We start from the raw sequence: 27,058 nt of genomic DNA on the forward strand, positions 1-27,058 counted from the left end.
GAATGGAACAAACAGCCAAATGATAATAGCACAGATGGTTCCTATCTCCTGGTGTACTCGAGAGGAACAGTGAGTTCTGCGTCTTAGAGTAGGAGTGCTGTTTAAGGATCAGGTCCCCCCTTTTTATTCATTATGATTTAAAATGCAAAACAGATCCAAGAGCAGCAATCCTACTCTGATACGGTTTATGAATACAAGCTGTGATTTGCAGGAGTTGATGAGAACTACTGAAGAAGGTTGTGATAAAACCCTGTAGGGGAGAGTGGGGTAAGCTGAGCCAAAGGGTAAGTTAGGCCACTCTTGTTTTTAGGAAACCATACACAAAACATGTATTACATGACCAAATATTTAGGAAGAGCTCTGTGAAGAAAGAAATCACATGGAAAAAGTGGTAAGCAAGTTAGATCCAAAAAAATGAATTTATTGTGTTAAAGTGTTTTCATGATGCTTGTAATGTATCTAAACCAATGTAGATCATTTTAAGATCGTTCTGTACATCAGTTGGGGGTCTCTATAAGTTTCAATATGAGGTCCTAAACCTAGCATGAAAGTGCATCCTTGTAGCTGTGTGGGCTAATATAGTCAAAATGTTTACCATGGTGTGAAAGTTGAGCCAATGACCACGAGGTAAGTTGAGCCAATGGCAAGTTGAGCAAATGTAAGTGTTTTCTTCTCATTATCGCTGGGATATGAGGTGACAACAGGGCCTGGCCTAAGTTAAATGTGTTTTTAAAAAGTACAAAGAGTTTTAAACCAGTGTTTAAATATGCTTTAAATTATTAAAACACAAAAAATTTATTGTGATTGTGTTGATTTGTGTTTAGGAAATAAAGGTAGACAGTGTTTTAAAACAGTAGTGGTAATATTTAATTCAGTACAGAAATAGGCGGCTTAACTTACCTTGTCCTGCAAAACTGTAATATATATATATAATTCTGATTATTTTCAGGGATACACAACATCCTGAAATAAATGTAGACATCTTTGTTAGAAAGAATACAATATTTTCCTTGATGGAGAAATGGCTCAACTTAGCCCACTCTCCCCTATCATTAAGTATATCAATATCTTTGATGATGAAGACCATGGGTAATTAAAGTACTATGGGCCCTGCAGTAATAAACACCATATGAAAAGGTACTGTACGTTAAAATTATGTTACACATATAGCCTAAAACACATATAGCCTAAAATCTGTGTGGAGCTACACATGACATGACATGGCGAAGTTCACCTTCTTGCTCTCTTCCACACAGACACACTCACTCACTCACTCACTCACTCACTCACTCACTCACTCACTCACTCACTCACTCACTCACTCACTCACTCACTCACTCACTCACTCAATTCTCTTTCAACTGTATTCCTTACGGTTCTCCCTTTTCTCACTTGGTTTTACGTTCTTTTAATGCCCTCTTCCTGCCAAAGACTACATTATACTCTACATTATGCAACCCTTCCTTCTGTACCTTCACTCTCCTGTCCCTCCCCTGCTCCTCCCCCTCTTCCTCCATCTCTGATTGAGCCCCCACTGTTCCCAGCAAAGTGTGTCTGAATCCCTGGAGTGTCCAGTAGTACCCCCTGCTGCACAAGTACTATCCTCTCCTCCCCCAGTCTCTGGCTCTCCTTGTCCCCAGAGTCCTGCTCCTTCTTCTGGGTTAGATGAAGCACCTGTAGAGGGGTCTCCACCCATGACTCTGTGGTTGTGTTGAGCACAGTCACCCTGGAGGCTGTATGGAGAGCCACAGAACTGGCGCTGCCTCTCTTTCCTGCAGAGGTGTTGCCAGTGGTGTAGTGGGTGAAGAGCTGGGAGCCAGTGGGGAGTTGGGCCAGTGTGGCCACAGGCAAGCCGGCCACATTGAGAGGCTGACCCACTGGGGATGTGGTAATGGGAGATAAGATGATGGACGATTGTGTGGTCTGGTTCTGAGGCTGGGTGGTGGAAGAGCTAGAGGGATGCAGCCGCGGGCACTTTGAGGGGGTGGCCTTGGAGAAGCTGCCCATGTAGAGGTGACCAGGGCTGGGTGGAGGCTCATCCTGCCTCGGCTTCCTCTGGTCCTCCAACTGGTCCTCCAGCACTGAGGAAGGACACATGGTTGTAGTGGTATAACATTGAGCAATGAACAGTGTGATATCCCAGGAGGTCTACCCCACAGGGTGATAATAGAGGGGAGGTACGTGATGCGACATTTGGCACTGTGGCACACCGCCAGCGAGAACCGGGAGAGACCGGGAGAGAGACAGAGCCAAAGCTGAGAAGAAGAACTGAGCCAAACCTATGTGATTTTCTTTGCTATGTTTATTTTATGGCCTAGTATAGTTGTGTTTGCTGACTAAAACCTCACTGTCTCTGTGTTAATCTCGGCACATTCAACCCAACACCCCACGGTTTACCACAAGTGAAATAAGAAAACCTAACATAGTAATAGTCTGTATACATATCTGGTAAGCAAAAATAACTTAAAACAACGGTGTTACTTTTAGTGCAGGGATCCAAACCTATATATTGTAAGTACAGTACAAATGTGTTGTGCAATCTAGAATCCCATAGGAGAGCCCTTTGAAGAACTCCTTTTGGTTCCAGGTAGAACCCATTACAGAGGGTTCTACATGGAACCCAACATAGTTATACCTGGAACCAAAAAGGGTTCTACCTGGAACCAAAAAGGGTTCTCCAATGGGGACAGCCGAAGAACCCTTTTTGAACCCTTTTTCCAAGAGTGTATGTTTGCCCATTCTAAGCTCACATCCAAGCTTACATTCTCTCACCATTAAGAGCATTGTGGACCTGCTGCTGGTTGTCATCAGTCTCACTGCGTCTCAGGTCCAGAACCCTCCTCACTGAGTCCAGCAGCCCAAACATCTCCGAAAGGGAGTTCAGCACAACAGCATCTGACACAACACAACACATTACAGTAACAACAAATAGACAGGCAATTCAAATAAATCAGTCCAACAAATTAACCAATCCCCAATTATAATTTTGTTGTACGAAACTCTTGCCAATCCACCTGCCTCTATATAAACCTGCTAAATACACTGAGTACAGGTGCTCAACAGTTTCCCGTGTGTACCAAGAATGGTCCACAACCCAAAGGACATCCAGCCAACTTGACACAACTGTGAGAAGCATTGGCGTCAACATGGGCCAGCATCCCTGTGGAACGCTTTCGACACCTTTTAGAGTACACGCCCCGACAAATTGAGGCTGTTCTGATGGCAAAAGGGAGGGTGCAACTCAATATTAGTAAGGTGTTCTTAATGATTTGTACATGTTACCCATAGAACATTACATTTTTTTAACTCTCTGATATTTCATACATGTAAGTATTATGTAAGTATGTGTGGGAACCTGTCACAGTGTGTAAGCTCACCGGCTTCTTGCAAAATGGCCTTCTCACTGCGGACCTCCACTCCTCTCAACATGGCCACCAGTTCTGTGCGGAAACTGGATAACACATCCCCCATCAGGCCAACGTCTGCTATGCCTCTCCAAAAGCTTAGACTGCCATCTAGAGAAAGGCAAGAGACGTGGCATGATTAGGAAAGTGGAATGGTGTTGGGGGAATATGTGTGTATGTCAAGACGTCAGATGTGACCAGGATGCCTTTTTAGTCATCAAAGTGACTTCCCTTAGTACTGTAAGTAAGTCCCTAACACGTGTGTGTGTGTGTGTGTGTGTGTGTGTGTGTGTGTGTGTGTGTGTGTGTGTGTGTGTGTGCGTCACCATGCGTCCGTTAGTGTGTGTGTTTATACAGTATGTGTGTGTGAACGTGTGTGCGTAAGCACGTGCCTGTTTGCATGTGTTTACATTAAGATAACTATCAATGTATCCCTGTTGTTGTTATACTGACCAGGGATGATGTCACCCCTTTTCCTCTTGACATGTCCATTGGCTGTGCTGGTGATGGGAGGAGCTGGCCCAGGGCTCCACTCCACTGTAGTGTAGGCCTTCTCCTCTAGCCTGTCATCTGACACTGCAGCATGGCCTCCATCTACTATACACAACAACACACATCAAATCACTCCTCCAACATCTCATGTCATCACTCATATCACTAGCTCAAATTCTGGTTCAGTTCTGTTGTAGACATTTGGTTGTAAGCAGTGGTAACAACTGTGTGGCTCTGAAAGTGCCTTCACAGCACAGGGTTTTCAATCCAAGTTCTATGCGCATCTGAGGAGACCATTGAGGCCCCTAAATCTAATTGTTTTCCTACTTCTAGATTCCAATCACTGCCCTGTCCAGTGATAATATAGGTGCCACACCAAAGACTGCTGAGGGCAATTATTCATTGATGTAGTCCATTTCAAAAAATGAGTGGTACAGTTTATGAAGGTAAAGTGTAGTTTGTGCAGGGATAAAAACAGCAGTTTAATAAATCGCAGCAGCCACGGGATATGAGAGAGTAAATGTGTCCATAGTAAACGTGTACTGTAGTTAGGTAAGCCCTTGGCTGATAGGCACACTGGGCAATGTGTAGTCAGCCCTTGGCTAATTGGCTGATAGGCTCACTTGGCAGAGGGGAAGGGGGGGGCTGCATGGCGCTGCCCGGAAGGAAGCGGGTGCTGTTGATCAACACGTCAAACTTGGTGCTGCGGCAGGTATTGGTACACACTGTGTCATGCTGGTAGAAGTCAATCTGACCTGAGTCCATCATTTTCCTGCATAGAGGACATAAGAGAAAATTTGGGAGAAGGATAATGGTTTAGTATATTTATTTTATGATTAGTTATATAATAATAAACATTGTTATCACTATATCTAATCCAGTCAGAAAACAGCTACTTCTAGTTGCGGCAATATGTGTATTACACAGTGAAATGTTTACAAGTGGTTAATGAATTCAATGTTTCATCAAAGCTTTGCTTGTAACAAAAGCTTCTGATCTGATATGTAGGGATATGAAGGCAGCAGACTAAACCACAGATGGACAGAGAACATGTGCAAACACAAAGATGGGGTGAGAAATGCATTACTCATCAATTTGACAGCGTGATATGTGATCCTACCACCACAAGAACGCTGCTTACTAACTGCTAGTGGAATATATGGGGCAAAAAAACTCCAGGTAACCCGATGCAGGCAAAACAAGAAGATCCCAGACACATACTGACCCCAACCTGTCATTTTCCTAGCACTGATTCTACTTATAGATGCTTTATTTAATAAAGTTTTTACTTGTGATATGTGGTTGTCTTAGCTTCTTTAGTTATATGCACTGACTGTAAGTATCTCTGGATAAGAGCGTCTGCTAAACGACCAAAATGTAAATGTAAACCCTGCCCTCCACCCAGTATGTCGCAGCCTACCTGAGCATCACCCCTCCCAGTCGGATGGCCCTCTTCCAGTCCTTCAGAGTGGCTTTCCCTGCCATGTGAACAAACTGCTTGGGGCTGATCAGCTGGTCATTGAACTGCAGGGAGGAGAAAAAGCAACACAGAGAATCACAGGCACAGAAAGAGTTAAATAATAAAATCTCACATGCTTTCATATCGACAATGGAAAGCAAAATTATCTATGAACACCCCCCCCCCCCACACACACACACACACACACACAAAAACAGCACACACACAGGTACCAGCGTGTTTCTTAGTGGCATACAGTACTTATGAACAAGTTACTTGATGACAGGTACCTTGACACATCTGATGTTGATGCCAGGACAGACAAACTTCTTAAACAGGAGGACTGCTTTGCTTTCGCCACAGGTGATGGGATATCCATACTCAACCTCCTCACCCTCCGCAAGATTGTCTTCTAGCATCCATAATGGTAAAATACAATATAAACACACAGTAGATAACATACACAATGTCACAAGCAAGCATCCATACATCAAAAACACAACAAAACAAAATACAAATTATATATCCAGTTTTAAAAAATTACTAGATGATGTATACAATACAAATCTAATCTCCAAGTTGAATGTAGTGATGAATTAAAATACGGGTCATACAAATAAGCAATAGAAACAAAGCGTCTTTAGGAATCTTACCATGATGCGTCTCTATGGCTAGGACAGTAGAGCCAGTGTCAGCGTTGTCCTCATTTGCCCTGTAGGAGGCGACAAAGTCCACTATTTCATGCAATATTCACCACTCCCACTGAGGCAGCTGTTACAATGTACAGTATATAACAAACCTGCTATCAGAATGCTACACTTCAAAGAAAGTTCTCTTACTGACAACTTGGATGTCTAGAAAAGCACTTTGTACACTTAAAAAAAACTTGTTTGTTACATTTGTCATTTCTTAGTGCAATTACATTACGTAGTAACAATAAATTAAAATAGTTACTAATTGCAAATAGAATTGAGACTTTTGCATTTTGTCCAAATGGTAACTCAAACCCTCCACCCTGTTGTGTCCAGTGCCCCCTCTTTGCAATGCAGCTGTGGTTTAAAGTCTTACCCCTGTATGATGGGCTGCAGATGGAGGATGACCTGAGTCTTGCGGCTCTCACAGTGCTCCCCTTCCTCCTCCTCTTCCTTCACCATCACTATGTTCCTTGAGGACACTGTGATCTCAGCACTTGCCATGACCACTCCCTGGACTACTGTAGGGACATGTAACGGCTTTCGTCTGGTGAAGGAGAAGCGGACCAAAATGCAGCGTGGTATTTTTGATACATGTTTGAGGAATGAAAAAACAAACTATACAAAAACAAGGGAACGTGAAAACCTATACAGCCTATCTGATGACAACAAACACAGAGACAGGAACAATCACCCACGAAATACTCAAAGAATATGGCTGCCTAAAAATGGTTCCCAATCAGAGACAACGATAATCACCTGACTCTGATTGAGAACCGCCTCAGGCAGCCATAGACTATGCTATACACCCCCAAGACACACCACAAAAAACCCATGTCACACCCTGGCCTGACCAAATAAATGCAGACAAACACAATATACTTCGACCAGGGCGTGACAGAACCCCCCCCTAAGGTGCGGACTCCCGGACGCACATCAAATCAATAGGGAAGGGTCCAGGTGGGCGTCTGTCCATGGTGGCGGCGCGGGACGTGGACCCCACTCTATCAATGTCTTAGTCCCTCCTCCTCGCGTCCTAAGATAGTCCACCCTCGCCGCCGACCATGGCCTAGTAGTCCTCACCCAGAAACCCACTGGAACGAGGGGCAGCTCGGGACTGAGGGGCAGCTCGGGACTGAGGGGAAGCTCGGGACTGAGAGGAAGCCCAGCACTGAGAGGAAGCCCAGCACTGAGAGGAAGCTCAGGCAGGTAGTTGGATCCGGCAGATCCTGGCTGGCTGGCGGTTCTGGCAGATCCTGGCTGACTGGCGGATCTGGAAGAGTCTGGCTGACTGGCGGATCTGGAAGAGTCTGGCTGACTGGCGGATCCTGGCAGACTGACAGATCTGGCTGCTCCATGCTGACTGGTGGCTCTGGCTGCTCCATGCTGACTGGCGGCTCTGGCGGCTCCATGCAGACTGACAGCTCTGGCAGCTCCATGCAGACTGACAGCTCTGGCGGCTTCTTGCACACTGACAGCTCTGGCAACTCCTTGCAGACTGGCTGCTCCATGCAGACTGGCAGCTCTGGCTGCTCCATATGCAGACTGGCAGCTCTGGCTGCTCCATGCAGACTGGCAGCTCTGGCTGTCCATGCAGACTGGCAGCTCTGGCTGCTCCATGCAGACTGACAGCTCCTTGCAGACTGACAGCTCTGGCTGCTCCATGCAGACTGGCAGCTCTGGCTGCTCCATGCAGACTGGCATCTCTGGCTGCTCCATGCAGACTGACATCTCTGGCTGCTCCATGCAGACTGGCAGCTCTGGCTGTCCATGCAGACTGTCAGCTCTGGCTGCTCCATGCAGACTGACAGCTCCTTGCAGACTGACAGCTCTGGCTGCTCCATGCAGACTGGCAGCTCTGGCTGCTCCATGCAGGCTGGCAGCTCTGGCTGCTCCATGCAGGCTGGCAGCTCTGGCTGCGCTGAACAGGCAGGAGACTCCAGCAGCGCTGTAGAGGAGGAAGGCTCTGGCAGCGCTGAACAGGCGGGAGACTCCAGCAGCGCTGTAGAGGAGGAAGACTCTGGCTGCGATGAACAGGCGGGAGACTCCGGCAGCGCAGGAGAGGAGAAAGGCTCCGGCAGCGCTGGAGAGGCGAGGCGCACTGTAGGCCTGATGCGTGGTGCTGGCACTGGTGGTACTGGCTGAGGACACGCACAGGAAGCCTGGTGCGGGGAGCTGCCACCGGAGGACTGGTGTGTGGGGGTGGCACAGGATGGGCTAGACCGTGAAGGCGTACTGGAGATCTTGAGAGCAGTGCTGGCACAGGACGTGCAAGGCTAGGGAGGTGCACAGGAGGCCTGGTTCGTGAGGCTGGCACCATCTTCACCAGCCGACTAACACGCACCTCAGGACGAGTATGGAGCGCTGACCCAGGTGCCATCAAATCCCCAACACGCTCCGTCGGGCGAATATCATGCTTAAAGCACCAACACAGCAACTCCCTCATTACTGTCTCCTCCAATTTCCCCATTAACTCCTTCACAGTCTCTGCTTCGCTCACCTCCAACACCGGCTCTGGTTCTGGTCTCCTCCTTGGCTCCTCACGATAAACAGGGAGAGTTGGCTCAGGTCTGACTCCTGACTCTGCCACACTCTCCCTGAGCCACCCCCCCAATAAATTTTTGGGGCTGACTCTCGGGCTCCCTTCCGAGTCGCCGTGCTGCCTCCTCATACTGGCGCCTCTCCGCTTTCACCGCCTCCAGTTCTTCTTTGGGGCGGCGATATTCTCCAGGCTGAGCCCAGGGTCCTTCTCCGTTTAGGATTTTCTCCCAAGTCCAGAAATCCTTATTATGTTTCTCCTGCTGTTGCCTGTTACCACGCCGCTTGGTCCCATTGTGGTGGGTGATTCTGTATCGGCTTTCGTCTGGTGAAGGAGAAGCGGACCAAAATGCAGCGTGGTATTTTTGATACACGTTTAATGAGGAATGAAAAAACGAACTATACAAAAACAACAAACAGAACGTGAAAACCTATACAGCCTATCTTTTTTTTAATAACAAATAATTTATTACCTTCAATACCATTCATTCTTTACAACTCATAATTTTCATACATACTCCAATAATGGTATTTTAATTTAACTAAACAACAACCCCAAACAAAACCTCAGGGGAGCATCTTCCCTCCCCGTCACCCTACAAAATACCTTTCCCTATCTCCCCGTCCCTAATCTATCCCCTTACAAATCTAAATAACTCCCAGCCCTAAACCCCCCTTCCACCTCTCCCGAGCAGCATGCTGCCCCCACTTCCTCTCCTCCCTCTTCATCCTCCCCCTCAAATCTCCTTCCACCCTCCTCACTATCCCTTCCACCCCCCAATCTCTCCCTGTCTTCACCATGTTCTGCCTGGCTTCCCACAGCCCCCGTTTAAAGAGACTCATGAGAAGCCAGAGCAGAAACCTGTCCCTATCCGTCCCTCTCGCTCTCCCTACACCTCTCTCTAACCTGGCCCACGTCAATACAAAATCCCCCCTTACCAAACCTAACAACACCCGTGCCCTAGCCCATACTACTCCTGCAAAGGCACAGTCCCAAAAGACATGGCGCACAGTCTCCTCCCTGCCACAAGAGGATCTTGGACAGGTGGGGGATTGCACCAAACTATACCGGTACATGATGGAACGTACCGGCAAGCACTTATGGAGGCTCAACCAATTCAGGTCCTTGAGCCTGTTGTCCAGACCCCGCACCTGCACCCCCTCCCAGACCACTTCCGAGATGCCCACTACAGGCGCCGGACTCCCTGCCTTTCTGACCTCCTCGTACAGGTGCCTGTGATCTAAACCTACTCGGGCAACTTCAACCTCAGGGTGTGCACGCAGCCACTTGGCCGCATGACCAAAGTGCCACGGCAGCTGTTCCGCCCGAGGACCCGTGTTAGACCACACCATTACGCTTCTCGCCTGATACGAGAAGAACATCCGCAGGAGGTAACCGGACGGGTGTATCACTGGATGAGCAAGCTCCGTTAACAAGAAAGAAACAAAAATTGCGTCCAGCTTGAGGGGGAAATGTGGTACCCCCCTACCTCCCTCCCCGATGGGACAGAGCATGCGTGCCCTGGCGACCCACTCGCACCTGCCACTCCACATGAACTGAAACACAAGCTTCACTAGAGGCCTCCTCAGACAAGCCGGCAATGGGTAGATGTACGCCAAAAACAAAAGAGACGGCAACACATCCACCCATAAATGACAAATACCTAGCCTTCCACATTGCTAGCTTCCTCTGTACCACTGCGATACGCATGTTCTAGTTTAGCATCGCTGAGCCGGAGGTCTCAAAATGGACCCCGAGAATCCTCAGGGCCCCCTCACAGAGAGATAACCCCCCGGGCACATCCGTTCTACCGCGCCATCTTCTGAAAAACTTGACGGAAGACTTTGCATGGTTCAGAACCGCTCCCGACGCTCGGGTGAAATCCCCAAAGATGGCAAGGGACCTTGTCAGGCACGAGTCCTTGCATAGCAGCAAGGAAGTGTCGTCGGCGTATTGCGTCATCTTAACACGCAGCCCACCACTTCCAGGGATCAGCAAGCCTTCCACCCCTGTGTCTGCCCTAATGGCAGCCCCCAGAGGCTCCATGTACAGAACGAAGAGGAGAGCCGAGAGTGGGCACCAATGCCTGACCCCAGACGAGAGATCAAAAACGTCACCCAAGTGACTATTTACACTAACTCGGCACCCCGCTCCGACATATAATGTACGAATCCATCCTATGAACTTCTCCCCAAATCCTAATCGACCTAACACCCTGAATAAAAAGGATCTATTCACGCGATCAAAGGCTTTCGCCTGATCTAGCGCTGCTACCATTAATAAAGGCAATCCTCTATCTTCAACCCAAGCGATGCAGTCCCTGATTAACTGTAGGTTCCATCTAATAGAGCGGCCCTCTACCCCGCACGTCTGATCCTTATGGACGACGTAGGGAAGGGCTGTGCGCAACCGGTCTGCTAAAACCTTTGCAAGTAGCTTGTAATCTACACACAGCATGGTCAATGGCCGCCAGTTGCCAAGGTCTGTTACTTCCCCCTTCTTATATAAAAGTGACAGCACACCAACAGCCATTGATCCCCCCGGGACCCCCGTCTCAAGGATGTCCTTCAAGACTTCGAGAACCACTGGTCCAAGTATACCCCAAAACTTGAGATAAAACTCAAGCCGGCAGCACATCCATCCCAGGCACCTTCCCTTTTCCCATCCTCCTAAGAGCTCTCAACCTTTTCTAGTGAGATCTGGGCCTCCATCACTTCTCTAATGTCCATCGGCAACCGCCTGGACAAGTGTTCTAAAAACACATTTCCCTGCCCTACATCTATTTCCTTGTCCTTAAATAAACCTTGGAAATGATCAGTTGTCACCCTGAACATATCCTCTGGTTCTCTAACTATACTTCCATTTTCTTCCCTAACGCCATGCATTACCTTCCTACTCTGTCTGGCCCTAACCGACTTAAAGAACATAGCAGAACAAGTCTCATTATGTTCTAGAAAGCCACTATGCGCACGCTCCAGTAAAGCTCGAGCCTTCCGCTCCTGCAACTCCCTGAGCTGCGCCTTTAGGGTTGCGGATCTCTCCCAGTCAAACGACCCGCCGAGGTTGCCTGCCTCGTATTCGAGTTCAATTAACCTTTGGATATGATCCACCTCCCTCCTCTCCTCCCTTTTTTTCCTCTTGCAATACCCTATTAAAAAAGCCCTAATCCTCACCTTAACTAATTCCCACCACTCTAACACCCCCTCGCACATGGGCCGGAGGCCTTCAAGCCTCCAAAAGAAACCATAAAACCCGTCAACAAAATCCTGCTCCTCCAGCACATCCCGATCTAACTTCCAGTACCCCCTACCAAAGAGGCAGACTGGCGACCCCACCTGCAGGAGCACCCGGTCGTGATCCGAAAATAAAACAGGCAACAGCCGCCCAGACAACTTACCCAAAGACCTGGGTACAAAAATATAGTCGAGCCTCCGCTCAACCCCCCTGGAGTTGCGCCATGTAGGACCGGCCATTTTCGGAGTAGTGTGCAGACCACCATCTACCAGACCATGGCAAACCATTAGCCCGGCAATGGCGCCTGCACTGCTATCCCCCTATTCCTAAATCTGTATTAAAATCCCCCCTATCACTAATTTCCTATTTGTGACACACAGGGGCGTCAGACATTCCACCATCTCCCTCCTGTCTGCCACCACCTGTGGCCCATACACCACCACTTATCTAAATTTACAATCCCTTATCGTGACATCCACCCCTATAACCCTCCCCTGCACTACCACAAAGGAATCCTCCACTTTTACCTCCCTGTGCCCACACAGAATCCCTACCCCCGATGAGTGCACCCCCCAATACCCCAAACCGACTCCCCCTTGTCCCACTCCCTCTTAAACCTACTAACATCCCCTCCATCCCTCAGGTGAACCTCCTGTAAAAAAAACAAAAATCAAACCCCACACCCTCCAAATAACTAAAAACCGCCCTCCTCTTAACAAAATCCCTTAAACCCCTTACATTTAAACTAACAAAAGTAAAATTAGACCCCATGAAAGAATAAAATAAAAACATGTAATACACTCAAATTCTAAACCCAGACAGAAAAAAAAACCAGGAGACTCACCCGATGCTCCCCTGCTCCATATCTACCGGTGAGAACACCATCCGTCCTCCCGACATCCCCCCCTCTTCCTCCATCTCACCAACCCAGGATGCAGGAATAGTGTTTGGCTCCGGGGTGCCCTGCACCCTGGGTCTACCCCCACAATCCTCCCCCTCCCCAGTACTGCAGCTGGATTGGGAAAAAAAAAATCGGGGAGGCTGAGTCCCCAAACAAAAAACTCCCCACCTCCTTCTGTACCCAGTCCTGAGCCTTGTTAGGTGTGTCCCCACCCAACAGAAGTTGAGGGCCTGGGGAAACCAACAGCAACCCAGAGGTTTCTCCCACCCCCATCACCCTCTTGGCCATCCCCTCCCTCTCACTGTCGGCCAATCGCACCCTCCTCTTCATTCTCTTCTTTAGTAATGGCGGCAGTGGAGAGATACCACCCTCCCCTCCGCCAGCTCCTCCACCATACCCCTCATCTCTTCCACCAGTGCACTTTCCCCCCAGTCCACTTGCTCTTCCACCGTCTCCTTCTCCAACACTCCTCCCTCGCTTTCTTCTCTCTCATGCTCCTCCACTCGGTTGCCTTCTTCCGCCACTTTTCCTGTTTCTCCTACTCCCGTGCCTTCCGTTTCCTTCTCTCTTCCATCCGCCGCTTCTTGCTCCTCCTCCTTCCTTGCGGCCTTCCCCTCTGGACCTGTACTCTGGTCATGAGGCGTGCTTCCTTTCCCTCCTCTTCTTCCCCCATCCCCCGCTCCTGCTCCCCCCCCAGCCGCAGACGCATATGACCTCTGACGAGCCGGGCACCCCCGCCACAGGTGTGCTGACGAGCCACACCCGTGGCACGCCTTAGGCTTGTCACAATCCATCGCCTCGTGTTCCTCAGATCCATAAAATCTGCATTTTCTTGTGCTGCACGAAGCAAATATGTGGCCGTAGGCCATACAGCGCCTGCAAAATGGGGGCTGGCGTGCATAAAACAACGTCCCCCTGTCAGCCCCTAGGGAGAACATAGCAGGAGGATGGAGGTAGCCACCATGTCCCTTTGGGTCCTCCCTGAGGAGGGCCTGGAAGCCTCTCCTCCCATTCCGAAACCCAAGGGAGTCTTTGAGGTGCCTTGCTGAGGAGACGTTATCAATGTATCTCCCCAGAAAGGCCCTCACCTCTTCGTCCTTAACGTATGGGTTGTAAATGTTGACAGTTACAACCCTAAAGTTGTTCTTAGCCAGGCTTGTTATTTCATAGTGGCTCATCGCCCTCTCACCTCCCACTGCTCTTGCCCTTCTCAGGATATCATCGTGTTTCTCCTCTGTATATAGTGCCACGTCGTATGCTCCCTCCAACGAGTTGCCTTGGAAACAAAACACGTCCTTCACCGTCAGCTTTAGAATCCCCATCAATATTATCCTTCCAAAAGTTTCCCGTCCTAAAGGCTCCAACTCCTTTTCCTTCCAAGCAAACCGAATCGTGTTGGCCAGCCCAATCCCAGGGACCGACCGTGTTGACGTATTTTGCACCATCTCCGCAAGGAGAATGGCGCTCATTCTCTTCTCTTCCAAAACAAGGAAAAAAAGAAAAACCGAAGTGACTGAGCCTATACTGGTGCAAAATAACACAGAGACAGGAACAATCACCCATGAAATACTTAAAGAATATGGCTGCCTAAATATGGTTCCCAATCAGAGACAACGATAATCACCTGACTCTGATTGAGAACCGCCTCAGGCAGCCATAGACTATGCTATACACCCCCAAGACAAAACACACCACAAAAAACCCATGTCACACCCTGGCCTGACCAAATAAATGCAGACCAACACAATATACTTCGACCAGGGCGTGACAGGACAGGCATTTTTATGGGCATATATACAGTATATATATTTTAATTGAACCTTTATTTAACCAGGCAAGTCAGTTAAGAACAAATTATTATTTACAATTACTGCCTAACGGGGAACAATGGGTTAACTGCCTTGTTCAGGAGCAGAACTACATATTTTTACCTTGTCATTTCGGGGATTCGCTCTAGCAACCTTTCGGTTACTGGCCCAATGCTCTAACGACTAGGCTACCTGCCACCCCATGCACGCATTCACACACACACACGCACAGACACGCACACACACACTGATGCTTTTCAGCATACTGTATAGAGGTCCATGTTACGCTAGTCCTAAATAGTACTGTAGGTCCTGACATGCAATAGTAGCTATTGAGAATAGATCCATATTGAATTTATGGCACAAATGGTTCTGAGTGGGATTTCTTCTCATGTAATCAAATAATTTATCATCTGACAAAAAGTATTTTGCATGAAGGTTATGAGCCATTCCTAGTAAAATATATATATATATAAATAGGGGTTAACAAAAACAGACTGACAGGCTTCAACAAGTTGAATTGTTCTTTCCCTAACTTCGGAATGGTTTGTAAGAAGTAGAGAAAACAACATTTCCACTTAATTGCATGTGGTGCTAAAATCATGCATTCTAGGTTCCTACATAAGTAGCAGACAGTGTAGTCTCTCATTGGTTATTCTGGGTGCTGAGATTACCTACTGTATTAACCAGGGTCGGGTAGGTTACTTTCTAAATCAAATCCGTTAACAGTTACTAGTTACCTGTCCAGTAAAGTAATTTACCTGTAAGTTACCTGTAATCAGTAACGTAACTTTTGGATTACCCAAACTCAGTAACGTAATCTGATTGCGTTCCATTACTTTTAATTTACTTTCCCCTTAAGAAGAATTAGAAGAAGACAAAAATGTATGTTACCAATTGAACTACATCTATTGCAGGATAAATCAATGTTAAAGTTTACATAGCTGGCCATACACGGATGTAAAATTTTACTTTATGGGTTGTTTATGTAGGATTCTTCTAACCCCTCACTTTTTACTACATATAATAATACAATTAAATTCTATCTTTACACTAATATAATTTATAAATCCTAAAATTGATGTATTAACCACAAACTGCCCCTTTACGTCTTTTCAAAAGTGTGCGAGTTTGAGCATGTGTCCATTTGGCCTATGGATATTTAGTTTTAATCAGCATGAATTAGATTGAACACTTTAAAAAAACTTTTATTCTTTAGGCTGGGATCCGCACTATGCAGCTGTTGCAAGAGCGCATTTTCCACTGGCTGTCCACTAGTTTCAAAAACAATGATTGACAGGTAGCTTAAACTTCAACCATTTTTGGGTTCAGATACCCATTTAGATTTGTGAACAGCTATCCACAACAACCACAATCCATGAGGCGCAAATAGCTAAATGAGAGAGCAGCAGTGTGATTCACATCAACGCGCCATGTAGATATCAATAATAAGTGATATCCGTATCACCGTAGACGACAGAACTTCTGTCATCCTTACTTCCAAGCGTTTATTCAAGTTGGATAATCTTTGGATGCCGACAGCTGTAGCACCAATGCAAGACATAGCTTGGACTGTAGCCTACCAAAGCCTGTTCCTGCTCTTTTCCCGCCATCCATCAAACACATTTGGTGTGTCATCATAGTGGTCTCTGATCTGTGGTCAGACTCAATCAGTTGGAACAAACTTAAATTTGTGCCTTTGTTCAATACTGATTTGATTGTCATTGAGAAAACAGAGAAGAGTGAAATATATTTTTTTCGCAAACATCCTTTCTGAATGTAAAAGTAATCCTCGAAATAATCATCTAGTTTTTCAAAAATATATGTAATCTGATTACAATATTTCTAGCTGGTAAACGTAGCAATGGTACTAACAATGTAAGTACACACACTGTACATAAAAGTAGCCCATATTACAGTGAACAAAAATATAAACGCAACATCTAAAGTGTTGGTCCCATGTTTCATGAGCTGAAATAAAAGATCCCAGAAATGTTCCATATGAACAAAAAGTGTATTTCTCTCAAATGTTGTGCACAAATTTGTTTACATTCCTGTTAGTGAGTATTTCTTGTTTGCCAAGATAATCCATCCATCTGACTGGTGTGGCATATCAAGAGGCTGATTAAACAGCATGATCATTACACAGATGCACCGTGTAAGGCCAAATTCAATGTTTCATCAAATATATACAGTACCAGTCAAAAGTTTGGACACACCTACTCATTCAAGGGTTTTTCTTTATTTTTACTATTTTACACATTGAATAATAATAGTGAAGACATCAAAACTATGAAATAACACATCATTTAGTAACCGAAAAAGTGGTAAACAAATCAGAATATATTTGAAATTTGAGATTCTTCAAAGTAGCCACCCTGTGCTTTGATGACAGAATGCATTTCAATTAACAGGTGGCTACATTGAAGAATATACAATTTTATTTGTTTAAAAAAATGTTGTTTACTACATGATTCCACATGTGTTATTTCATAGTTTTGATGTCTTCACTATTATTCTACAATGTGTCCAAACTTTTGACTGGTATTGTATATATATACTGCTAAAGCTAACTCTCTCTCCTCTGCTCTCATCCTTCTAGACCTATCGGCTGCCTTCGATACTGTGAACCATCAGATCCTCCTCTCCACCCTCTCCGAGTTGGGCATCTCCGGCGCGGCCCACGCTTGGATTGCGTCCTACCTGACAGGTCGCTCCTACCAGGTGGCGTGGCGAGAATCTGTCTCCTCACCACGCGCTCTCACCACTGGTGTCCCCCAGGGCTCTGTTCTAGGCCCTCTCCTATTCTCGCTATACACCAAGTCACTTGGCTCTGTCATAACCTCACATGGTCTCTCCTATCATTGCTATGCAGACGACACACAATTAATCTTCTCCTTTCCCCCTTCTGATGACCAGGTGGCGAATCGCATCTCTGCATGTCTGGCAGACATATCAGTGTGGATGATGGATCACCACCTCAAGCTGAACCTCGGCAAGACGGAGCTGCTCTTCCTCCCGGGGAAGGACTGCCCGTTCCATGATCTCGCCATCACGGTTGACAACTCCATTGTGTCCTCCTCCCAGAGCGCTAAGAACCTTGGCGTGATCCTGGACAACACCCTGTCGTTCTCAACTAACATCAAGGCGGTGGCCCGTTCCTGTAGGTTCATGCTCTACAACATCCGCAGAGTACGACCCTGCCTCACACAGGAAGCGGCGCAGGTCCTAATCCAGGCACTTGTCATCTCCCGTCTGGATTACTGCAACTCGCTGTTGGCTGGGCTCCCTGCCTGTGCCATTAAACCCCTACAACTCATCCAGAACGCCGCAGCCCGTCTGGTGTTCAACCTTCCCAAGTTCTCTCACGTCACCCCGCTCCTCCGCTCTCTCCACTGGCTTCCAGTTGAAGCTCGCATCCGCTACAAGACCATGGTGCTTGCCTACGGAGCTGTGAGGGGAACGGCACCGCAGTACCTCCAGGCTCTGATCAGGCCCTACACCCAAACAAGGGCACTGCGTTCATCCACCTCTGGCCTGCTCGCCTCCCTACCACTGAGGAAGTACAGTTCCCGCTCAGCCCAGTCAAAACTGTTCGCTGCTCTGGCCCCCCAATGGTGGAACAAACTCCCTCACGACGCCAGGACAGCGGAGTCAATCACCACCTTCCGGAGACACCTGAAACCCCACCTCTTTAAGGAATACCTAGGATAGGATAAAGTAATCCTTCTCACCCCCCTTAAATGATTTAGATGCACTATTGTAAAGTGGCTGTTCCACTGGATGTCATAAGGTGAATTCACCAATTTGTAAGTCGCTCTGGATAAGAGCGTCTGCCAAATGACTTAAATGTAAATGTATATTTGATGAAACATAGAATTTGGCCTTGCCACTACTAGCCCATAGAAATGCATTGAATAACAGATTCATACATGGAAAAACAGATAGTCAAAAATGTAATCAAAAGAAAGTATGTTCTTAAGTGTCTGTCCTATATCTAAAATCTAAGAAAGCTTAGGGGGAAAAATCAAATACATTTGACCGTGGTATTACCTGTATACCTTTGACGTGGACATGCCCTATTCACTTCCATACATTTTTCAGGTAACAGGTTACCTTCATACGCGTATCGTGACACTCGTAGAGCAAAACACCATCGTGAGAGTAATCTTTCCATTGAGGGGTCATGTTAATTTGTAGGACAAACCGTTTGGACACTACAGACGGTTTTGTTAGAAGACGGATTTTCGAGATGTCTCCTGGCCTGACAAACACCGCTGTAGCTCTGCCACCTTCCACGGCAAATGCAGAAAGTCGAAATCGGCATTTGGAAACCCAGCCCATGCAAAACAACAGATATCTAGCTTAAGCAGACAGATATTGATGGGGATGTTAAATTTGATTTATTTATTATGCCTCGAACAGAGCATAATATTTTACGCCTGAAGCATAGAAATGCACTATGGAGAAATCGCTCCGCCATTTCCTGGTTGCTAAAATTCTAATAGTTTGCCTAATTTCAGTTTATATGACAAAGCAAGCAAATATAGTGTAGAGAATCATTGTACCATCTAAACCACAGTGGAATATGTTTTCCATAATCAAAAATATGAAGCTGGTGTACAAAACCGACTCAAGACACAAAAATGAAAAGGGAAGCATAGAAATACAACACATATAACTACAGCTTCTTAGACTTGCATTCAACGACAATGACAGATCTACAGTATAAGCCACATTTCTATGTGAATTTGGTCTGGTCGCCCAAAAAGTTGAATGCCATTATTGCCTATGCGATGTAAGTATGGTACAGTAAAATAGCTTCCAGTCCATAACATAGATATGGGTAACATAGATGTTCATGTTTTGTTATTATAATATTAGACAATAGGTTAGAATCATTATAAAATCTAATCATGGCTTTATTATTCAGAATACGATTTTAATCCAATTATATAGCCTTTATGAAGTGCTTAGATGTTTCTTTGCTGCAAGACTTTATTTCTGACCTATTTCATGACATCCAAATACAATCATAGTTACGTGGAATCTCAATCCCTAAAGAGGGTCGAACCACACTATCGCCTGAGAGGCATTGTCTTGTGGTAGAAGGTGATAGTTGCTGATAAGAGCAATTCCTCTTATCTCAAAAGCTTTCAATTGGAAGATTGCAACAGTATAATTTTAAACCGTCCCCTCGCCCATACCCGGGACCTTCTGCACACATCAACAATGGTCACCCTCGAAGCATCGTTACCCATCGCTCCACAAAAACCGCGGCCCTAGCAGAGCAAGGGTAACTACTACTTCAAGGTCTCAGAGCAAGTGACGTCACCGATTGAAACGCTATTTAGCGCACACCGCTAACTAAGCTAGCCGTTTCACATCCGTTACACAACCATGACAACAGGTAATATCAAAAGTAAAAGCTTATCTTTAGTACAAGTGAAAATATTGAATGTAGGCCAATCAATGCAGTGCAAACATTCTTTGTTATGCAGCCTCCATTACTACAAATCAATTGTAGAAAGATATTGCTCTTCAACTGCAGCTTGAAAGTTTTCTTTTTATGTTTACATTATCTGTAATTAAGTTATCATCTGAATGTATATTGAACAAAAATATAAATGCAACATGAAACAATTTCAAAGATTTTAATGAATTACAGTTCATATAAGGAAATCAGTCAATTGAAATAAATTCATTAGGCCCTCACCTATGGATTTCACATGACTGGCGTGGATCAGAAAACCAGTCAGTATCTGGTTTGACCACCATTTGCTTCATGCAACTCTATTCTTCACATTGAGATGATCAGGCTGTTGATTGTGGTCTGTGGAATGTTGTCCCACTCCTCTTCGATGGCTCTGCAAAATTGCTGGATATTGGCAGGAATTGGAACACAATGTCGTACACGTCAATCTAGAGCATCCCAAACATGCTCAATGGGTGACACGTCTGGTGAGTATGCAGGCCATGGAACAACTGGGACATTTTCAGCTTCTAGGAATTGTGTACAGATCCTTGCGACATGGGGCCGTGCATTATTATACTGAAACATGAGGTTATGGCGGCGGATGAATGGCACGACAATGGGCCTCAGGATCTCGTCAGGACCTCAGGACCTCTGTGTATTAAAATTGCCATTGATAAAATGCAATTGTGTTCATTGTCTGTAGCTTATGCCTGCCTATACCATAACCCCATCATGGTGCACTCTGTTCACAACGTTGACATCAGCAAACCACACGATGCCATACACGCGGTCTGCCATCTGCCCTGTACTGGGATTCATCCGTGAAGAGCACACTTCTCCAGCATGCCAGTGGCCATAGAAAGATGAGCAGTTGCTCACTGTAGTCGGTTATGACGCCTAACTGCAGTCAGGTCAATACCCTGGTGAGGACAACGAGTGAGGACAACGGACACACAGACAGTTTCTGACAGTTTGTGCAGATATTCTTTGGTTGTTCAAACCCACACTTTCGTCAGCTGTGGTTGGTCTCAGACGATCCCGCAGGTGATGAAGCTGGATTTGGAGGTCCTGGGCTGGCGTGGTTACACGTGGTCTGCAGTTGTGAGGCCGGCCAAATTCTCAAAAATTATGTTGGAGGCGGCTTATGGTAGAGAAATGAGCATTCAATTATCTGGCAACAGCTCTGGTGGACATCCCTGCAGTCAGCATGCCAATTGTGTTGTGTGACAATCTGCACATTTTGGAGTGTTCTTTCAGTGTCCCCAGCACAAGGTGCACCGGTGTAATGATCATGCTGTTTAATCAACTTCTTGATATGCCACACCTGTCAGGTGGATGGATTATCTTGGCAAAGGACAATTCTTACTAGCAGTAATGTAAACTATATATTTTCTTTGAGAAATAAGCTTTTGTGCATATGGAAAATGTCTGAGATCTTTTATTTCAGCTCATGAAACATGGGACAAACACTTTACATGTTGCGTTTAGATTTTTGTTCAGTATAGTTTGCAACATTGCCAACCAGGAGGAAAAAATGTAATTCAGTTTTGTCCGAAGTGTGCTCTATACATAAAATTGACACTGGGAGATGGGAGATGAATGCACCTTGCAGCAGGACAATAACTTAAAACACAAGGCCAGATCTACCCTGGAGTTGCTCACCAAGAAGACAATAAATGTTACTGAGAGGCCGAGTTACAGTTTTGACATAAATCTACCTAAAAATATATGGCAAGACTAGAAAATGTTTGTCTAGCAATGACCAACAACAAATTTGAATAATTTTTTAAAGAATAATGGGCAAATGTAGCACAATCCAGGTGTGGAAAGCTCTTAGAGACTCATCCAGAAAGACTCACAGCTGTAATCGCTGCCAAAGGTGCTTACATAAAGTACTGACTCAGGGGTGTGAATACTTAAGTAAATTAGATATTTCTGTATTTCATTTTCAATAAATGTGCAAACATTTCTAAAAAACAAATGTTCACTTTTTTACTATGTGGTATTTATTTAATACATTTTTAAATCGGGCGTCAGGTTAGCCTAGTGGTTAGAGAGTTGGACTAGTAATCAGAAGGTTGCAAGTTCAAAACACCTGAGCTGACAAGGTACAAATCTGTCATTCTGACCCTGAACAGGCAGTTAACCCACTGTTCCTAGGCTGTCATTGAAAATAAGAATGTGTTCTTAACTGACTTGCCTGGTTAAATAAAGGTAAAATAACAGCAAAATGTTGAATAAGTCAAGGGGTTTGAAAGCTTTCTGAAGGAACTGCAAATGCCATTTTGTCGTATAAGTAGTTTGGAGGAGTGCATTTTCAAAATGGTACAGTAAAAATTACTCTAGATCATAACATAGATAGTGGAGTAGTTGTACTACATTAATCCATTGAGTTTGATCACAAAGTATATGAAACGGCCCTTTAATTTATTCTTTAACATGGGAAAAATGCCATTGTTGTGTGTGATGTAATTAGGTTTGGAGGAGTGGATTTTGTAAATGGTACAGTAAATATGCTTCTAATACATAACTTGATAGAAGAGTAGTTGAAAACATTAATCCATTGAGTTTGCTGACAAAGAATTTGAATCAGTCCTTTAATTTAGTCTCCATTATAGGATAAATGCCATTATCACATATGCAAGTATTCAGACATTCAACATTTTGTTATATTACAGTCTTATTCTAAAATGTATCAAATTGTTTTTGCCCTTCAATCTACACACAATACCCCACAATGACAAAGCAAAAACTGGTTTTTAGAAATGTTTCAAATTTATAAAAAAATAAAATAAACAAATAACAAATAACATTTACATAAGTATTCAGACCCTTTACTCAGTACTTTTTTGAAGCACCTTTGGCAGCGATAACAGCTTCGAGTCTTCTTGGGTATGACGCTACAAGCTTGGCACAACTGTATTTGGGGAGATTCTCCCATTCTTCTCTGCAGATCCTCTCAAGCTCTGTCAGGTTGGATGAGGAGCGTCGGTGCACGGCTATATTCAGGTCTCTCAGAGATGTTCGATCGGGTTCAAGTCCGGGCTCTGGCTGGGCCACTCAAGGACATTCAGAGATTTGTCCCCAAGCAAGAACAAATTAGAGTTAGGGTTAGCATTGTCTTGGCTGTGTGCTTAGGGTCGTTGTCCTGTTGGAAGGTGAACATTCACCAAGTATGAGGTCCTGAGCATGGAGCAGGTTTTATTTAAGGATCTTTCTGTACTTTGCTTCGTTCATCTTTCCCTCGATCCCGATTAGTCTGCCAGTCCCTGCCCCTGAAAAACAGCTCCACATCATGATGCGTTTCCTCCAGATGTGTTGCTTGGCATTCAGGCCAAATAGTTCAATCTTGGTTTCATCAGACAAGAGAATCTTGTTTCTCATTGTCTTGAGATTCTTCAGGTGTCTTTTGGCAAACTCCAAGCGGGCTGTCATGTGCCTTTTACTGAGGAGTGGCTTCCGTCTGGCCATTCTATCATAAAGGCCTTATTGGTGGAGTGCTGCAGAGATGGTTGTCCTTCGAGAAGTTTCTTCCATCTCCACAGAGGAATTGTAGTTCTGGCATCGGGTTCTTGGTCACCTCCCTGACCAAGGGCCTTCTCCCCCGATTGCTCCGTTTGGCCAGGTGGCCAGCTCTAAGAAGAGTCTTGGTGGTTCCAAACTTCTTCCATGTAAGAATGATGGAGGCCACTGTGTTCGTGGGGACCTTCAATGCTGTGGGGACCTTCACTTTTTGGTACCCTTCCCCAGATCTGTGCCTCAACACTCCTGCCTCGGAGCTCTACGGATAATTCCTTCGAACTCATGCCTTGGTTTTTGCTCTGATATGCATTATCAACTGTGGGACCTTATATAGACATGTGTGTGCCTTTCCAAACCATGTACAATTAATTGAATTTACCACAGGTGGACTCCAATCAAGATGTAGAAACATCTCAAGGATGATCAATGGAAACAGGATGCACCTGAGCTCAATTTTGAGTCTCATAGCAAAGGGTCTGAATACTTACGTAAATAAGGTATTTCTGTTTTTTATTTGTTATACATTTGCTAAATTAAAAAAAAACTGTTTTTGATTTGTCATTATGGGGTTTTGTGTGTATAAAATAGTTTAATCCGTTTTAGAATAAGGCTGTAACGTAACAAAATGTGGAAAAGGTCAAGGGATCTGAATACTTTCCGAATGCACTGTAGGTTTGGAGGGGTGCATTATAAAAAATGGTACAGTAAAGATAGATGCTTCCAATCCAATCCATAGATAGTGTAATGGTACATTAATCCATAAAATTTTCTGAAAAGTATTAGAAACAGTTCTATGATTGAGTCTATGATATCGGACAACAACTGTGGATGGAAAAGTGGTTAATAAAAGGAATTAAACCCTATCAAAAAAAAGACACCCAAGTTATTCAAAAATTAGGAAAATCCGAAGTTGATCCACTATAAAACACCAACAAAGGTTTCAGAGATCTTAGCCAGTATTCCCAGCGCATAAACCACTTCGGCACTTGCGTGCCTCTCTCCCTCCTTCACCCACTCAAACTGACGTTATGTTGGTGCGGCGGCACGCACACAACCAACCAATGTGTACATAGTACACACCATTCCAGACTAGGCAAACGAAAACACAACGTAAACCAATCAGAAATTATCAAATATTATTTTAACTGAATACTCTGTGTTTTTCCTTACCGTTTCACTGCAGAGAATTCATCATTTGCTTGCAGAGAGTTCTCAGAACATGCGCTGTACTGCTGCTTCGCTACACTTCCTGCAACGAAGGCAGTATTTGCCTGTGAGAAGCATCTGTCCTACTGTCACGAGAAGCGGTTGTTCGCACGCGATGTGTATATCGGTCAAACTGCTCTACTAGGAGTGCACCGCTTGCTTGAGCACCACGGAATGGTTTAGAGAAGGTTAAAGCTAAATGACTAGAATAGCTCACAACAAATATACATACTGTTTTATTTGACCGCGCGTATGTCATTAGGCCACTAAAGGAGTGTTGTTATAATACACCTATATTATTTGCATGCAATAAGTGATGTTTGTTGAGCGTGTAAAATTATTTAGCATAATAAATATTTAGAAATCAATGCACACGTTGTAGCAAAGGGTAGCGGACTTTTACAGTTGTGTACAGTAGGCTAATCATAGAGCGCACATAGTTTTATTAGGCTATGGGCTCAACCCATAGCCTAATAAATTATTAGCACTCAATTAAACTCAGAAAATATAGGGAATGTATGCTCACCTGCTCTTATGCATTTTGCACAACTCAAGTCATTTAAAGTTTTAGGGGGTGGTTGTCACTAAGCACGGGTCTAGGACCAGCGTATCCCCCTCGTCGACATGAAATAACAAGTTATACTGACCTTAGATCAGCATTTATGTGTCCACATCTAGCAAGACCCCCTTATTTGGGAAAGCGATTCTTGAAGTGATTTAATTGACACATCTGGAAGCCAATGAGATCTCAGTTCGTCTCCCTGTGCCCAATCGTAAATATTCGATGCCTCGTAATTTAGTAATTTCTGCAGAAGTGAACTGAGTAGTGTTATCCCGGGGTTTGAGGGTTTACTCCTTGCATTTATCCGCGGAAATCATGTTCTTGAAACCTGGACAGATTAGAGATGCTGTGAATTATTTGGGCAGTTTTTGGATCGTCTTTAGTGTCGTGTTTATAATTGTCAACGGACAGGAGGGTAAGCTTTTTATTCCCTTGTGCATGTCCTCGTCAATGTACAGTATAGTATAATATATGTAGAGCAATAAACAACCAAAGATATTAGACTAGCTATCCTTTTTATAAATCGCTTACGATATTTTCATTGAGATAATTACTCTGAGCCTTGACTGGATAATTATGAAATAACTCTATAAATTGTAGGCTATTATGTTTATATAATAAAAGTTGTGGAATTTAGTTGGTACTGTAAACTGAGTTTAATATTGAAGATATTGTCATCACTTTCTAATTCATTTTTTTTTGTTGGCTGAGGGCTACACACGTTGTCCACATTTGAAACCGTTTGACATTTTCTAAAGTGGCTATTGGTGACATAAATAGACAATGTGCTCCTGCTGCAATTTCCAGTCCAGTTCAGAAGGTATATATATCTTAGATTATTGATCAACCGGATTATTATTTCTTTAACCTTTATTTATCTAGGCAAATCAGTTAAGAACAAATTCTTTTTTTCAATGATGGCCTAGGAACAGTGTGTTAACTGACTGTTCAGGGGCAGAACGACCTTGTCAGCTCGGGGGTTTGAACTTGCAACCTTCCGGATACTAGTCCAACACTCTAACCACTAGGCTACCCTGATGCATGAGTTTAATTCTTATAAAAGTCCTCATAAACAAGGTAGCTGTTGTATTGATAAAGGTACACTGCCCTTCTTTGGTAACTCACTCTTATTGGCAAGGGTGAGGTGTGTGTACACATCCTCGTTTGGAGCTGTTCTGCTTGTGTTAGTCATTCCAAGTATTTACGACAAACTGAGCATCCTTTCCATTGCTGAGCATCCTTTCAAATCATTTCCAAGAGTAAATATTTTATGCAAAAACCCTGTCACACACACAGTTGACTTCAGCAAAAGGGGTGCATGCAAGTAGTCGACAACACTAGCTTTGATAGGGTTTAAATGAATATAAGGCTCAGTGCTCCTGTGAATAACTCTCTTCCAACACATGGGGTGGATCAAACCAAAGCCACAAATATCTTTGGGACTGTCTGGAGCAAACAATCCCGATAGTTCAAAGGTAATCTGTGATGTCATGGTGGCATTCCATTGCAGATAGTGAACTCTCATCTGTGTTTACCTATGAGTGCCAGGGCCAGTAACCGAAAGCACGCTGGTTTGAATACCCAAGCCGACAAGGTGAAAAATCTGTCGATGTGCCCTTGAGCAAGAAACATAACTATAATTTGTTCCAGGGGCACTGTACTACTGCGGCTGACCCTATAAAACAACACATTTAATTGCACCTGGTGTATGTGACAAAACATATATACATATTTTTTCCCCCACTATTCCCCACAAGAAGACT

The 27,058-nt window shown here is 44.8% G+C and overlaps 2 protein-coding genes across 5 annotated transcripts in view; one reads left to right on the plus strand and one right to left on the minus strand.

Annotated features, from left to right (window-relative positions):
- LOC135519965 (glucocorticoid modulatory element-binding protein 1-like) overlaps positions 1 to 27,058 on the minus strand; it is a 27,249-nt gene continuing 191 nt past the window's right edge. Inside the window, exons 1-10 of one of the 3 annotated variants that reach the window (XM_064945233.1) lie at positions 24,698 to 24,826; positions 6,424 to 6,594; positions 6,009 to 6,067; positions 5,646 to 5,764; positions 5,317 to 5,420; positions 4,520 to 4,668; positions 3,858 to 4,001; positions 3,378 to 3,515; positions 2,773 to 2,895; positions 1 to 2,081 (exon numbers count right to left, since the gene is read on the minus strand). In XM_064945233.1, coding sequence (XP_064801305.1) covers positions 1,450 to 2,081; positions 2,773 to 2,895; positions 3,378 to 3,515; positions 3,858 to 4,001; positions 4,520 to 4,668; positions 5,317 to 5,420; positions 5,646 to 5,764; positions 6,009 to 6,067; positions 6,424 to 6,551 — 1,596 coding nt within the window. In that variant the 5' untranslated portion in view covers positions 6,552 to 6,594; positions 24,698 to 24,826 and the 3' untranslated portion in view covers positions 1 to 1,449. Of the gene's footprint in view, positions 2,082 to 2,772; positions 2,896 to 3,377; positions 3,516 to 3,857; positions 4,002 to 4,519; positions 4,669 to 5,316; positions 5,421 to 5,645; positions 5,768 to 6,008; positions 6,068 to 6,423; positions 6,595 to 24,697; positions 24,827 to 27,058 lie in introns of those variants that run through there. The other 2 variants (XM_064945231.1, XM_064945232.1) reach the window with 2 other exon arrangements.
- The window catches only part of si:dkey-34d22.1 (discoidin, CUB and LCCL domain-containing protein 1), a 26,651-nt gene continuing 25,140 nt past the window's right edge, over positions 25,548 to 27,058 (plus strand). For both annotated transcript variants that reach the window (XM_064945229.1, XM_064945230.1), the window contains exon 1: positions 25,548 to 25,710. In XM_064945229.1, the coding sequence (XP_064801301.1) occupies positions 25,611 to 25,710 (100 nt within the window). In that variant the 5' untranslated portion in view covers positions 25,548 to 25,610. The remainder of the gene's footprint in view (positions 25,711 to 27,058) is intronic.

This window comes from Oncorhynchus masou, chromosome 29 (genome assembly GCF_036934945.1).
Source record: "Oncorhynchus masou masou isolate Uvic2021 chromosome 29, UVic_Omas_1.1, whole genome shotgun sequence".
NCBI classification, from domain to species: domain Eukaryota; kingdom Metazoa; phylum Chordata; class Actinopteri; order Salmoniformes; family Salmonidae; genus Oncorhynchus; species Oncorhynchus masou.